This window comes from Dermochelys coriacea, chromosome 3, assembly GCF_009764565.3.
Source record: "Dermochelys coriacea isolate rDerCor1 chromosome 3, rDerCor1.pri.v4, whole genome shotgun sequence".
NCBI classification, from domain to species: Eukaryota; Metazoa; Chordata; order Testudines; family Dermochelyidae; genus Dermochelys; species Dermochelys coriacea.
The window spans coordinates 77,409,835-77,426,044 of record NC_050070.1 but is presented as its reverse complement, the minus strand read 5'-3'; the positions used below and the strand labels follow the sequence as shown (position 1 = coordinate 77,426,044).

The following is a 16,210-nucleotide window of genomic DNA, read 5'->3' as shown; positions in this document are numbered from 1 at the left end:
TAATCTATTGTTTTTCTAGATGGCAACCTGATCATTTATCTCTTTGAGTTCAGCAATAGTCTTATACTGATTAGCTCTTTGCATATATACTGATTAGATATAAGCTTGCAGAGTTGTAGGAATCATCATAAGTAGCAGAAGATGTCTCCAATAGGCCAAAACACTTCGGAGGAAAAAATAAAATAAAATGCAAATGGGATACCATTACACTGAACGGTGGCACACCATCATCTGAGGTAGTGTGTTCAGTTTTGATCACCTCAAATAGGCTGTATCTACACTGGCTTTTTCCCCCAGAATCACCCAGCTATTGACTGTGGCAGAAACAATGGGAGTGGTTTTGTAGAGCGGTCACCAACATGTTACCACCAGTTGTCTAATTCCTTTTAAAGCGAATCTAGAAGATATGGTGGCTTGAAGTGCTGATGGCCACCAGCACCTTTTCTATACAAGAGTCACTCCCTCCCTCCCTCCGCCCGATTGCTAACTCTATAAAGCTGCACCAGTGCTAGCAAGATTCACAATTTTTTTTAGGGACAATGAGATGAGTATACACAAGCTATTTAGGAAGAATCTAACTGAGATAGAATAGGTCCAGAAAAGTTCAGCAGTAGTGGATCTTACATTTCAGGGGAAATGACCAAGCCTAAGATTATTTAGCATGGAAAAGTGAAGAATTAAAGAGAATTTGATTGATAGGATTTATTGAGCTTTCGTTTTTTAGCTCTGGCAAAGAGACTATGTTTGTTTAAAAGATAGCAAATTGATAGGTTGACTTTATTTGATCTTTGTACAGGGGATTCAAAGAAATGATAAGAAAAATAGTTCTTACCATATTTACAAAATAAAAATCTACTATATTCCTGAACTTAAATATAATGCTTCTATAGTTCAGATTTATTCAGTCAAATTAGCCCTCTTCTGTGTGTCTTTGCCTTTTACTCAAGTTCTTTACCTTTATTGAAGAATGATACAGCTTCCTTTTCTTTATTGGGTAGGACAGTTTCTCCTTTCAAATCTCAGAGTATTTCTGATTATGCCATATTTATAAAGAGAAATCAGCCTTAGGGCCAATCTGCTGAGTCCTGTGAAAGATCACTTCTGTAAAAATGTTTTTACATAATTAAATGAAAATTTACATAATTATGTAAAAACATTTTTACAGACGATGTACTGTTAAGAATATTGCCTAGTTTAAACTAAATCTGGAAAATTAAACTGTATTCTGAATTGCTGCTCACCTCGCTAAGCTCTTTGCATAGGGCTTTTTAAAATTAAAACTATTTATTATTGCTGTTATAATTTTTTTTCAGAGTCACAGTTGTATTGGCATAAGCCCTTGACTGATTAGTTGAAAAATTCTTACACTGACTACTTAAATAACCTCCATTTTCACTCTAATACACATTGTGAGCTGAATTTTTAAAACTCAGCCTTTCATTTTTCAGGCACAGTTTGCAGTCACAGTTATTTATGTGAGCAATGTAATTAATAGTTGTCTATCCATCAGATATAAAGGTGCAATCAGGCAATTCAGTTTCAACATATGTATTTTGTAAGGCCCAGTGTTTCTTCTTATAACAGCCAAGTAACTGTTTAAGGAGTTAAAAAATTAAAACTGCTGTACTAAGATTGTGTTAAATACAACAATTTTTAGAATTTTGTTTCTGACTTTGTTAAAGATGAAAACACCTTTATTAGTCTTTTCACTCCACTTACCAGTCCTAAATTTCCAAACCTATCAGAAGCTGCCTTCTCATTTTATAGACCATTTGTTTCATAATTACTCTTAAGTTTGCAGTAGAAAATACTTTGTTGTTAGCCTTTATTGACCTTATCCAACAATCCACAAGAACTTTACATGGTCACTAGATGGCAGCAAATATTCAGAAGTAGCTTTCATTGTTTTCTCCATATGGCATTTAGTGAGTACAGTCCTTAAAAGAACGATGAGCATTAATAGGTTTTGAAGCCTTACAAACATTTACAGATTTCATCTGCAACCCATCTACACTACACATTCTTACTCTCTTCCTCCTTAGCTTTGATTTTAACTATGGAAATATTTAATTTTGAGCAAATCTAAATGCAAAATGAGTAATTAAAATGAATGAGGCAGAAACAGTGGTTTGTTTTTGACTCGTGTCAGACTTTTCTGTCTTTCAGGATAGGAGCTTTATACCTTGATTCGAAATTAGATATTTTCAGGAGGGGTTTTGTAATATTGAAAGATGTCCATTATGCTACTTCAGGGTATGTACCAGAAATGGGTTTATTGAGTCATGGGGAGAAATCAAATGCACAAATAAGTTTGGGTAGCAAATTGAGAATAAACTTATGCACTAGATAAATGTCTTCCCTCCCTTTCAATTGAGTTAAAGTAGCTTTAAACATAAGTGTGCATTCTTAACCTATTCAGTGTCCCATGAATATATGCACTTATCAAAATATTACTTATTTGGTGTCCATTTCTAGCCTATTGGGAAACAATCCAATCTTATGAAGCATAGCCCTAGCTGAGATTTAAGTATGAAGATTCATTATTGAAATCAAAAAGAGATTTAAACTGGTTTAACTAACAGTAGATTGGGATTTCAGTAATATTTTTAGTGTAAGGTTGGGGTTCTTGTTTGTTTCCAATTTCATAATAATGAATTTCCCTATTATTAACATATAGATCTGTAGATCTGAGAATTTGACATTACTTACCAGTGTGTGCTTTTTTTCAAGTAATTGAATGGATTTATGTGAGAGACAGACTGTAAAAGCAAATTGATGTTTTAACATTAGTCATTGATAAGGAGTTTGCCAAACAATATGGAGAGAAACAAAGCAAAAGAGTATATTTTGTTTGAGTAGTATAATGGAAATCTTGAATTCTCACAGCAAAGTTAGAATAAAAACAAAAATAATTGTTGCCTTTTGTGACTAGAACTGATAGAGAATAGTACTGAAGTCGCCTTTTTAAAAATGTGAATATGTAATGTGTCAATCAATTTGATGATGAAATACCGCTAACTTACAAAAAGATTCCTGAGTGAAATATTGTTTCAATATGGTTGCGTTAATAGTCTACAGAAGTATATAAAATCACCCACTCAACTTTCAGTTACATTCTGATACCACAGCTGTGTGCTAAAGTCAGGAGCAGCCCTAGCCATTTTGCTGGCTGGGATGAAAAACATTTTTGCAATCCCTCTTCCCTCCACACTGGTGACCGAGCCAAATAAATAAATAAATAAGATGGCCAATCAGCGGAGCAAAAAATAACAATAATTAAAAAAAAAAAAAGGCTGTCCGGTCATAGCAAAGCAAAACAAAACACCCGGCGGGATGGCACCCCCGGAAGTTGCCACCCCATGGTGAGTGCCTTGCTCTGGCTAGCGGCCATGTGTATGTGAATCTTCAAAGATAAAAGGCAGGTGAAACGTATTTTTAAAGTGATGACAATATATGCAGACATGGTAAAAAGCCTGATGTGCCAATGTTGTTTGATTTGAAAAATATTTATATTCATCTTATTTCCACAATTTCAGGACATTTTCCCTTATAATATGGCTTCTTAAACACATATAAGGATATAATTGAAACATTATCAATTTTAGTCAGGTTGCAAACATCTCACTTAAACTCAGACAAGAAAGTAAGTTTACATGGCTTAAAAAGTTTAAAATATGAATTTCACATGAGTCTTGTTCATAGAAGAATTACAAATTCCTTGTAGTAGAAGCCTGTATTGCGTGATCTTTTCTACTGTTTATAATTTTTACATTAAAAGATCATTTAGGTGCTCAAATATCTGAAATCTACTGTGAAAAAGGTACCATGGTGATTCATGCTTTAGAAATGCAGATATATAGGTGGCTCAGAAGAGATTGTTATATGATTATTATTTTTAATATATTTTAAATGGAAAGCTACAGACACTTTCTCTAATCTAGTGCTAATGGTCTGAATTCAGTATATTATGAACTTAATGCTTGTGTTTTCCTCTAATATGTAAGTTCAATTTGTGTCTCTCTTCCTACTTACAGGTTGCTCTTGGAACAGTAACTAATGTGGAGGAAGCAGTAAAGTGGATAAGTTACACTTATCTTTATGTACGGATGAGAGCAAATCCATTAGTATATGGCATCAGTCACAAGGCTTATCAGGTAGAAAATGCATTTAAAAAAAATCTAACCTGCTTTCTGGTTCTGTAATCCTTTCCTGATGTGAGGATAAATATTTGCTATTTCTGCTTTACCTGACATCAGCAATTCTTTAAGTGTTTGAAAGGGACAAGATATTTTCTATAGCAGAGAGTTATTTTTTAAAAAAATAGTAAGTTAAAATGTCCCTTCTGAGTTGTCCTGTCAAACACTTTTCCCCACTATCATACAAAATACGTTTTCAATGGCCAAATTAGCCATCAACACGTAGCACTCATTCTTATCAAAACAGCTATCCTGCTTTAGTCACTGTCAGCATTTCAGTAGTGAAAGTCAGGTATGAATTATACAGTCAAGTCTTCTTGAAGCCATAGCTCTGCTCTACACACAGTTTTTTCTCTGTCAAGTATTTGTTTTAGAAGATCTCACCACTTGCAGTATCATAAATTATTAGATAGAATATTTGTTAATTTAACAGGTTAATAAAATCAATCATTCAATCATATTTGAAGTCTTTTTCTTCTTGGGATCCAGTAATTTAAAGAGTTTTTACTCCTTTGTTTTATATTGTTTTTAGATTATTTTGTGTATTGGAATAAATCAGAACACAGATTTTTTTTTTCATAGTGGAATTCCTTATTTTTACTTTTTGGTGTGTTTCATAGTTTACAGGAAATGTTTCTTTAAAGAACTATGTTTCTTTAACACTGCTGTATATTCTGTACTAGAGCCTTTAACAATAGTAATTTGATAGGTAGGAGAAGAACATAAACTGGTAGGAGGAAAAAACGAAGGAATTATCTCTCTGGAAGATTTAGTTATTTATTTATTTATTTATTAATGGCAACTGTTTGAAGCTGCTTAGAGGTTTTGCAGGTAGGAGTAGTCCTGTGGGATGTAGTTTAGTGATGAGAGTGCAGATGAGATGGTCAAAGGTTCATGATAAATGTAATTTATTTCACATCTCCACAATTTGTTGCATGGCTGCATAGTTTTTCAAATGATTATCAACACTCTGGTTTTGAGTATGTACAACATTCATAGCAGTATGCCAGTGTCATGTTTCAGGTCCAATATCTTTGTCCTTTGGGACTGGAAGTGGGATTTAAACAATAGGGAAAGTGGGTAAGAATTCCATAGTACTCAATACATTATAGTGAGGTGTAATTTAAATATTTTATGGGCATTCATTTAGAATGGCTTTCTGAGAGCAGTTATCCCAAATGCATATTAATAAAACTCTTATACTACATTATAATGTATTTGTATATGGTTAGCCAAACTCACATAGCCAGGAAAATGAAAAGTATAATCTAAGGTGTTATCAAATACTATATCTAGCTGGGGCTCAACAGTGGGAGTTTTGACATATCCTAGCTCTGTAGAATTCCTTCACACTCATGTCTCAGGCAAGCAGTACTGAGTTCTGTGACAAATTATTAATTGATTTAAGCATATTGGATAATTAACGTAAATCTGTTTGGTAACACCAAATGATAACATTAAAACACAATTAAGAGGAATAATTTTTAAAATAAAACTGACAAAAAATATGTTTGTGACATTCTTCAGCCAAACAAGCAAGTTCCAATCCTGAAGGTCCACCAGTGCTCTTCCATTCCTGCAGCTGTCTCCTTCGCTGCCACGTCGTGTACTGACGTGGCCTTTGCTATCTTGTGTTAAGATAGAAACAGAATATACCTATTAGAGGTGGTGTTTATTTGAATAGCAGAGAGCAAGTAGGCCTTCAGACCTAGATATTCTCTTCTTTCTTGGAAGCATCTGAATAATGTTTTTATATTGCCGTGTTATGTTATACAGAGTTCAGGGCAGTTGTGCAGTTTCAGGTGCAGCATAACTATATTTTTACGAGTTGTGCAATTCCTTTTCCTCCCTATCCAGTTGTGGCTGTTTAATTTTCATAATCGGTATAAAGTTATTTCTTAATCTTGATAATCTTGTGATTTGCCAGTTTATATATCCATATTGGCCCATCATTATTAGCCAGTCTAGCTATTCAAAGTGCATTGATTTGCATAATCACTTTAGGTCACATTGTCCCCAGATGTTTAGTGGGAGTGTGTTATGAACCTTCTCTCTTCTCCCCTGCCCTTTATGTCCTGTGTAAGAGCTACATAGTATTGCAGTCCCTGCTCCCATGAGGTCTCTCATTACCACAAAAGTTGCAGGAAGGGGGTGAAGCGAGGCGAGGAAAGGCAAGGCCAGGCTGCACACCGCCCCACCACCCCAAGAAGCATGCTTTGCTCCCCAAAGGGGTGTAGCAGCTCTAGGACCTTGGAGTATTGGTTGATCATAGGAAGACTATGAGCCGCCAATGTGATATGGTCGTGAAAAAAGCTAATGCGGTCTTGGGATGCATCAGGCAAGGTATTTCCAGTAGAGATAATGAGGTGTTAGTACCGTTATACAAGGCACTGGTGAGACCTCACCTGGAATATTGTGTGCAGTTCTGATCTCCCATGTTCAGGAAGGATGAATTCAAACTGGAACAGGTACAGAGAAGGGCTACTAGGCTGATCCGAGGAATGGAAAACGTGTCTTATGAAAAGAGACTCAAGGAGCTTGGCTTGTTTAGCCTAACCGAAAGAAGGTTGAGGGGAAATATGATTGCTCTCTATAAATATATCAGAGGGATAAATACCTGGGAGGGAGAGGAATTATTTAAGCTCAGTACAAATGTGGACACAAGAAAAAATGGATATAAACTGGCCATCAGGAAGTTTAGCTTTGAAGTTAGACAAAGGTTTCTAACCATCAGAGGAGTGAGGTTCTGGAGTAGCCTTCCAAGGGGAGCAGTGAGGGCAAAAGACGTATCTTGCTTCAAGACTAAGCTTGATAAGTTTATGGAGGAGATGGTATGATGGGATAGCCTAATTTTGGCAATGAATTGATCTTTGACTATTCACTGTAAATATGCCCAGTGGCCTGTGATGGGATGCTAGATGGGGTGGGATCTCAGTTACTACAGAGAATTTTTGCCTGGGGGTGTGGCTGGTGAGTTTTGCCCACATGCTCAGGGGTTTATGATAGCCATATTTGGGGTTGGGAAGGAATTTTCCTCCAGGGCAGATTGGCAGAGGCCCTGGGGATTTTTCACCTTCCTCTGCAGGTTGGGGCATGGGTCACTTGCTGGAGGATTCTCTGCATCTTGAAGTCTTCAAACCACGATTTGAGGACTTCAGTAGCTCAGACATAGGTCAGGGGGTTGTTACAGCAGTGGGTGGGTGAGATTCCTTGGCCTGCGTTGTGCAGAAGGTCAGACTAGATGATCATAATGGTCCCTTCTGACCTTAAAGTCTATGATTCTTCTAAATTTTGGAGAATCCCTGTCTCTTTCCTTTCGAGTCAGCTTAGGACAACTGTAAATAAAAATGTATATCAGTTATTCTGAAGGAAAGGCCTTGCTTTTTAGGAATATGGGGAAATAAAGAAGAGGATGAATTATATAACGGATTAAAGAGTTTCTAAAATAACGTCCTTTTCAACAGTTTGTCGACAGCCCATATTTGGACTTTGTGATTTTTTTCTCTTTCATTTCAGTTTTGAATATTTCATTAAAAATATCAACATAAGAAAAAGTGAGATTTCTTCTGATTAGGGCATTGATCCTGCAGACACATGCTTAACTTTTTTATTAGAGCATAAGCTTTCGTGAGTTACAGCTTGAAGTGAGCTGTAGCTCACGAAAGCTTATGCTCTAATAAATTTGTTAGTCTCTAAGGTGCCACAAGTACTCCTTTTCTTTTTGCGAATACAGACTAACACAGCTGCTACTCTGAAACATGCTTAACTTTATGCACATGAATAGTCCAGACCTGTTCAGTCTCTTGTAGTGGCCAGGAGGATACTGTTTTTAGCGGCATCTGAGCTGCTGTTGAAGTTGCAGGTGCCTGGGAGCTGAAATTGTCTCATTTGGTAAGGGCCATTCTAGGCAAGATCTCTATTGTCGAAGTCCTTCAGGATTCCTAATTATAGAGATGCAGCCATGAGGACTCTAACTACAGAGACACAGCAGGAATGGGCAACCAGTGCTGGACACCCAGCTATGCGCTAGCAAGTCATCCAGAACTATATTTTAGTAATAAATACAGCAACACCATCATTAGTCTTTCAGTGCTATAACTATCCAGGGTCAAGTAACTTCCCTGTTATTTTTTTTTGTTGAAATATTGTATAATTTTGAGGATGGACCAGTACATCGGCTGCATTTTCTCATTTTTATTCATGTTTGGTATGTGTAGCACCTTTTTGTGAACTTAGTGTCAGTATAACTGGTATTAATAAGGACTGAACTAATTCTTGGTGTGATAATCATGGCCTTATTTTATTTGTTTTGCAACAGTATTTTGTTTCTTACTTTTAGAAAAGCTGAATTATCTCAGTGAAATGTCTCATTTGTCACTTTTGTATTTTGTTCATGGTCTCTAGATGGATCCAGGGCTAGAGAAGCACAGAGAACAACTGGTGATTGAAGTTGGCAGAAAGCTAGACAAAGCCCGCATGATTCGTTTTGAAGAGAGAACTGGATTTTTTTCTTCAACAGATTTAGGCAGAATTGCCAGCCACTATTATATTAAGTATAATACTATTGAGGTACAACAACTTGTTCTACTTCTGGTATACTTCTCTCTTTTTAACCCTTTATATAAAATGGTCATGAGAAGATTTTATCAGACATGAAGCCAATTTAACACTGATACCTTTTTCAAATCATGGTTACAAAAGAAACTGTCTAAGCATATGGCAATAGTGAAAGCTCAGCAGCATTGATTTGGTCAGATTTGCTTTTGGATGATGATTTCTACATTCTTTGCCCCTTCCTAAGATTTAGATATCTTATCACCTGTATGTCCATTTGCAGGAAATAGGATTTGCATGCACAGAGGCCACTAACAGAAATGTTTCTGTGGGTGAAAATGCTATCACCTTGTCATTCATGTGATAGAATTTATCAGTGCCATACAGGCAAGTGTTAGTGCACTGAAGCGTGTGTAGATGTGCATATATGCCCAAAACTCTTCCTGCTCCATTGGAGCCTGGGAGTTGAAAATCTATTGCATCATTCTTTAATTAGGCATTTATCATACACATTCGAACATAGTGTGGACAAGATTTTCAAAAGTGACTATGGATTTTGGTTGCCTCATTTTTGGGTCTCCAACTCGAGACAACTTAAAAGCAGCTGTTTTTTTAGAAAGTGCAGAGAAGGCCCTCTGAACATTTGGTCCTCTTTAAGTAGTCTGAAGCTGGGTATCCAATAACCGAGGCACCTACTTACTTTTAAAAATCTTAGAGACTCTCTTCTTTGAGTTATTACTGAGAGCAGAATTGTCTTTAATTTTAAGTCGGTAGGTCAAAATCATTGTTTTTGCATTTTTATTTTTAACAGTAAACGAAATTATTTTATTTTTGATAGACTTTCAATGAACATTTTGATGCTCACAAAACAGAAGGTGATATTCTTGCTATAGTATCTAAGGCAGAAGAATTTGAACAGATCAAGGTAAGATTGCATCACTTCATCCAGAAGGACACTTTTAATGGAAGTAGACCCTAATCCATAGTATCAGGTCCATAAAATGCATGACTAGTGGTTGGAGAATGAGTGCGGCTTTTAACCCTACTCTCTGAGTCCTCTGGATGTCAGGTAGTCAGGGCCTGATGGAAATGGCCCCCAACTGGTTCCCTATAGGGGCCAAACATTTGCCGTCTTTAAATAAATTTTAGACTGAGACTGTCAGTCTCAGTAGATTTATGGTGTGTTTTGCATTCTCATCAGTGAGAATGTAAAATGCTATGCATTATTCAAACTGTAGATATGAATATTTCTTTACTTGTGTTAAGACTTAATCTTATTAACAGTGAAAACTGTAATATCATGAATCATTGTACTTTACAGTTTTGAGCTAAGAACATATTATGCCACATGCACATTATATGACTATAATGAATGCATTTAATGTTAATTCAAATTTGCCCTAATCCAGATGGACAGAGGTTTTACTCTGGTCAAATAAAAAATGAAATCTCATCAGATGGAGGATGGTAGGGTCAGAAGATTCAATTTTTGTGGCATATCAAATTTTTGTGTGTCAATGGCAACCTTAATTGATGGTGATGAATAATAAAATGTAATTGTGTCATTATTAAGATAGTTTCAATTAAGTTCTATTAGCTACAGTCTGGAAGACTTGTTTTTTTGGGTGGGGGTTGTATGTAAAACTAGACTCTGTTTAAAATAATGTTTCTAAGAGATAATGGAAATTTAATTTAGTGTGAAAGTTTTTACCAAGTTACTTCAAACTCTTCAAACGTATTTATTGTGTTTTAGGTAAGAGAAGAAGAAATAGAGGAACTGGATGCCTTACTGAACAATTTCTGTGAACTTTCTGCTCCCGGAGGTGTAGAGAACAGTTATGGAAAGATAAATATCCTCCTTCAAACATATATTAGCCGAGGAGAGATTGATAGTTTCTCCCTTATTTCAGACTCTGCATATGTTGCACAGGTAAAAAAAAAAAAAAATAGTAGTAATAATAATAATAATAATAAAATCTATTCATTTGTCTGTCTTCACATCTTTCATTTACCCAGATATATGGATAGCTATGTGGGCCCAGATTTTCAAACATATATGCACATGTGATTTGAAAATCTGAGCACTAGCTTTTGAGATTTCAACACAGAATATTTTTGATTTAGTGGAAAATAATTGCTAAGTCCTAATTTAGGAGGCCAGGTTGTACTTTTTTAGTTGAGTTTGAATTAGTTTTCCAGTATAGTAGCCATTAACTGTTGTTTGTTATCTTTCATAGTTTAAATTGCAATTGCATACAAGATGTTAGCCTTAAACCTCAGTGTTTCCTAAATTTACGAAAAAGTGTAAATCCATTTAACTTTCTTGCATTCTAATTTTATACGTTTGTTTTGCGAAGGTTTATAAAATTGGTTTACACCAGAATATGTTCTATTAATATTGGTCTACAAATCTTAAGTAGGTTACATATACACTCATCAGAATTGGCTTTAAGTTCACTCCGCATACCATTAAACAGCTAGATTGACCCTAGAAGTTCACCAGTCATATACAGATTGGCATTTGCTTAATTTGAACATACACTTATTTGAAAGGGACTAGCCTGAATGATCTTGCAGAGTGGAAAACAAAACTTCAAGCTGATTGTGCATTGTGACTGGTAGTGTTTAGACTTGAAATTTAAAAAACCTGAAAGGGGATACCAAACATTATGGAAAACCTCTCCACAGTTGGGGGACTACACTAGGTTGACACCCACACAGTAATAGGAGACCAGTTCATGCTCTTGATTGATGGCTCTGTTTAACACCCCAAGTAGTCATCAAATTGATGGGTTGTTTGGTCATCACAAGGATACAACAGCACTAGAAATCTATGGAATATTGCTACTTCTTCACAAGTCTAGGATCCATCCCAGGAAGTGAGGGGGCCACTTGAAATTCCTCTTAAAAGGGCATCGGTTAACTGGCTTGAGGACCCTAAAAGAGGCAAATGACATGGCTCGTAAACAATTCCATATGTCAACCAATATTAAATGTATGTAGTGGATTATAAAGTTGTGGCTTTTGGGACAATTAGGAGTATTTCTGTCTCTTCATTAAGCAGCAGCAGCGTAGTATGTTCTGACATTGTGCTGTCAGATCTTGCCAAACCATTTTAAGAAGAAATAATAAAAATTGTATTTAAATTATATTAAGGATGAGAGTTAAACATTTAAAAGCATAAATATTCTGAGTTAAGATCATCATGCCATCTTCACTCGTTTCCTCGTGTTCAGGTTTTATAGCACACGTGGGCTTGCTGAGATCATTATACACATCATAAAGATTGTGATACACGCACAACAAAATCATTTTAAGAGAGGTCTCTCAATTTCAGTTTATAGCTTTTATTTGTCTCTACTCAACTGTAGCATTTTAAAGCAGGTGGTGTTGTCCCGTACGCAGGTGCTCAATTTATAAATGTGTGTAATAATTTACGTGAAGACATGAGTGGTAGTGCTTAGAATCACAATTTTTAAATTGCAGTTCTACGCCAAACAGTGACGACAGGAACTCTCACTTAACGTTGTAGTCATGTTCCTGAAAAATGTGACTTTAAGCGAAACGGTGTTCAGCGAATCCAATTTCCCTATAAGAATTAATGTAAATAGTGGGGTGTTAGTTTCCAGGGAAATTTTTTTTGCCAGACAAAAGACATTATATACATTTTAAACAAGCACTTGAATACAGGTACAAGTTTTAAACAATTTTAAAGAAACAATTTAATACTACAGTCATCATTGCTGAGAATGAAGCAATGGGATGTGCAGGCACAGGCACTGCCCGCTGGCACTGTAGACAATGAGGCAGGTGAGGAGTCTGAAGGTGCCCTAGGCTAGAAGAAGCACGTTGTGCAGCAGCAGCAGCAGTTTCCCCTATTGTGCAAGCACCAGGGGCGGGGGGCTCAACTCTCAGCCCGCCCACTCCACCTCTTCCCCCAAACCCCCAGCCTTAACCTGCCTCTTCTCCCTTTACCTCCCCACCCTCTCCCCCCCACCTCCTCCCCCTTTACTCTGCAGGCCACATCCTTGCTTCTCCCGCCTCCCTCCCCTGCCTCCTGCCCATGGCAATCAGCTGGTTTGTGGCATTCAGGAGGTGGGGAGGGAGGGGGAGGCTGTGCGCCGAGTCTTCACTCCTCCCTCCTGCCTCCTGAATGCCGCAAACCAGCTGATTGCCATGGACAGGAGGCGTGGGGAGCAGGGGGAAGGCGCTGATCTGCGGGGTCTGCTGGTGGAACAAAGCAGGCAGCCAAACAACATTATAGCGGAGCATTGCACAACTTTAAACAAGCAAATTCTGTAATGGAGCAGGGAAATAAGATCAAAACAATGTTAAGCAAGAGGACATTAAGTGGGGAGTTACTGTATTTTAAAAAATTGTTCCTTCTACCTCAGTAGAAGAGTAGTAACTGCGTGCTTTAGTGACAAAATATTTTAGTACCTTTTTTTTTTTTTTAACTCCTGTTAGCACTGCAAAGCCAGCACAGAGTGAATGCTATTCTGCTCAGCGAGTCATCCACAGAACTACTAGCTCATTTCTCACTATAAAGTCAGATTCTTCCCCCAGTTACACCTAGGCAATCCCACTGAAAACAATGGGCTTGCATGGGTGTGTAATTGGGCAGAAATGGGCCAGCAGAATATTTGTCATTGCCATATTAGATGAGTATGGGATGGATAGATTATTTTTATACACAATCTATGAAGAATTAATCTTGATGTTGAGATTCTAAGTTAAATTTGCAGGGAATGCAAATAAAAGAAGAAAGCAAACATTTTTATAAACTAAGTAAATATGATTGAGAAGTCATTGAGACACAGTGAGCAAAACCCCTGAGTGCTGGTGTAACTATGATCAAAGCCAAGGACAGGAAGCCTGCGGCAGACCTAGCAATTGAACCTACTTCTTCTGATTACCAGACTTGGGCTTTAACCACAAGACCATGTTCCCCCTCAGCATGAATATCCAATTTTAAATTTTGAGCACGGTCAGGGTTATTGTAACGAGAAAAAGTATTACTATCAACAGTTGTTCCTGTTTACTATAACAGTATAACTTTAATTGTTTAATTGTATGTATTTACTGTCATCATCCCATTAAGTAATGATGAAGCAGTTTTAAGAGATGTAATTAATCATTAGGTAGAAACTGAAAAATAAATTTTTCAAGACTATTTTAAAACTTAACAATAAAAATGTTATTTTGGGAGTCTGATAGGAAAAAAACATAGTATAGATGCTGTATCCAATGAGAAATGTATGATCTGAATCTAATACTTCATCTCGATGTTTCACTCTGTAGAATGCAGCTCGGATTGTTCGAGCCCTTTTTGAGGTTGCTCTTAGGAAACGATGGCCTGCAATGACGTACCGGCTACTGAACCTCAGCAAAGTCATCGACAAGCGGCTGTGGGGCTGGGCCAACCCTTTGCGACAGTTCTCAGTATTGCCACCGTCAGTCCTCGCAAAGCTGGAGGAAAAGAATCTCTCTGTAGATAAGATGAAGGACATGAGGAAAGATGAAATAGGTAAAAAAACATAATAAGCAATGTTCTGTTTAAACATTGGACTCTATGTTCTCCTCTTTACATTGAGTAAGAACTTGCTATTAATCCAATTGATTTCTGACAGTTGACAAACCAGGTCCTTCATTACTTACAACTTGAATACTGTTTATGTGAAAAAGAATGAAAGTGGGGAATTATAACAAAGGACACTACCAATAAGTGGTTCATGCCTGCTTCTGAATGATCACATTCATTTTCATTTAACCTGAGGAGTTCATTGCCACAAGATTATCATTCCAGCCAAGAGTTTAGTAAAGGATTTGATATATATCAGTAATGAGGACATCCTGGGAACTACAGGCCAGTCAGCCTCACCTCAGTCTCTGGAAAAATCATGGAGCAGGTCCTCGAGTCAATTCTGAAGCACTTAGAGGAGAGGAAAGTGATCAGGAACAGTCAGCATGGATTCAACAAGTCATGCCTGACTAATCAAATTGCCTTCTATGATGAGATAACTGGCTCTGTGGATGAGGGGAAAGCAATGGACGTGTTGTTCCTTGACTTGAGTAAAGCTTTTGACACAGTCTCCCATAGTATTCTTGCCAGCAAGTTAAAGAAGTATGGGCTGGGTGAATGGACTATAAGGTAGATAGAAAGCTGGCTAGATTGTCAGGCTCAACAGGTAGTGATCAATGGCTCCATGTCTAGTTGGCAGCCGGTATCAAGCGGAGTGCCTCAAGGGTCGGTCATGGGGCCTGTTTTGTTCAATATCTTGATTAATGATCTGGAGGATGGCATGGACTGCACCCTCAGCAAGTTTGCAGATGACACTAAACTGGGAGGAGAGGTAGATACGCTGGAGGGTAGGTATAGGATACAGAGGGACCTAGACAAATTAGAGGATTGGGCCAAAAGAAATCTGATGAGGTTCAGCAAGGACAAGTGCAGAGTCCTGCATTTAGGACGGAAGAATCCCATGCACCGCTACAGATTAGGTACCGAATGGCTAGGCAGCAGTTCTGCAGAAAAGGACCTAGGGTTTACAGTGGACGAGAAGCTGGATATGAGTCAACAGTGTGCCCTTTTTGCCAAGAAAGCCAACGGCATTTTGGACTGTATAAGTAGGGGCATTGCCAACAGATCGAGGGACGTGATCGTTCTCCTCTATTCAACATTGGTGAAGCCTCATCTGGAGTACTGTGTCCAGTTTTGGGCCCCACATGACAAGAAAGATGTGGAAAAACTGGAAAGAGTCCAGCGGAGGGCAACAAAAATGATTAGGGGACTGGAACGCGACTTATGAGGAGAGGCTGAGGGAACTGGGATTGTTTAGTCTGCAGAAGAGAAGAATGAGGGGGGATTTGATAGCTGCTTTCAACTACCTGAAAGGGGGTTCCAAAGAGGATGAATCTAGATTGCTCAGTGGTAGCAGATGACACAACAAGGAGTAATGGTCTCAAGTTGCAGTGGAGGAGGTTTAGGTTGGATTTTAGGAAAATCTTTTTCACTAGAAGGGTTGTGAAACACTGGAATGCATTACCTAGGGAGGTGGTGGAATCTCCTTCCTTAGAAGTTTTTAAGGTCAGGCTTGACAAAGCCCTGGCTGAGATGATTTAGTTGGGGATTGGTCCTGCTTTGAGCAGTGGGTTGGACTAGATGACCTACTGAGGTTCCTTCCAACCCTGATATTCTATGATTCTCTGTTTAACCCTGGTAAAGCCTCAGCTGGAGTACTATGTCCAGTTCTGGGTGCCGCATTTCAGGAAAGCTGTGGTAAATTTGGAGAGAATCCAGAGAAGAGCAATAAAAATGATTTTAAAAAAAAATTAGAAAACCTAACCTATGAGGAAAGGTTAAAAAAAACTGCCCATATTTAGTCTTAAGAAAAGAAAAGAAAATTAATTGGGGACCTGATAAGTCTTCAAATATGTTAAGAAATATTACAAAGAGGACA

At 37.6% G+C, this 16,210-nt stretch overlaps 1 protein-coding gene across 2 annotated transcripts in view; it reads left to right on the top strand.

Annotated features, from left to right (window-relative positions):
• ASCC3 (activating signal cointegrator 1 complex subunit 3) overlaps positions 1-16,210 on the top strand; it is a 472,978-nt gene that overhangs the window by 317,914 nt on the left and 138,854 nt on the right. For both annotated transcript variants that reach the window (XM_038393749.2, XM_043510710.1), the window contains 5 exons: positions 4,035-4,154; positions 8,601-8,765; positions 9,589-9,675; positions 10,504-10,680; positions 14,052-14,277. In XM_038393749.2, coding sequence (XP_038249677.2) covers positions 4,035-4,154; positions 8,601-8,765; positions 9,589-9,675; positions 10,504-10,680; positions 14,052-14,277 — 775 coding nt within the window. The remainder of the gene's footprint in view (positions 1-4,034; positions 4,155-8,600; positions 8,766-9,588; positions 9,676-10,503; positions 10,681-14,051; positions 14,278-16,210) is intronic.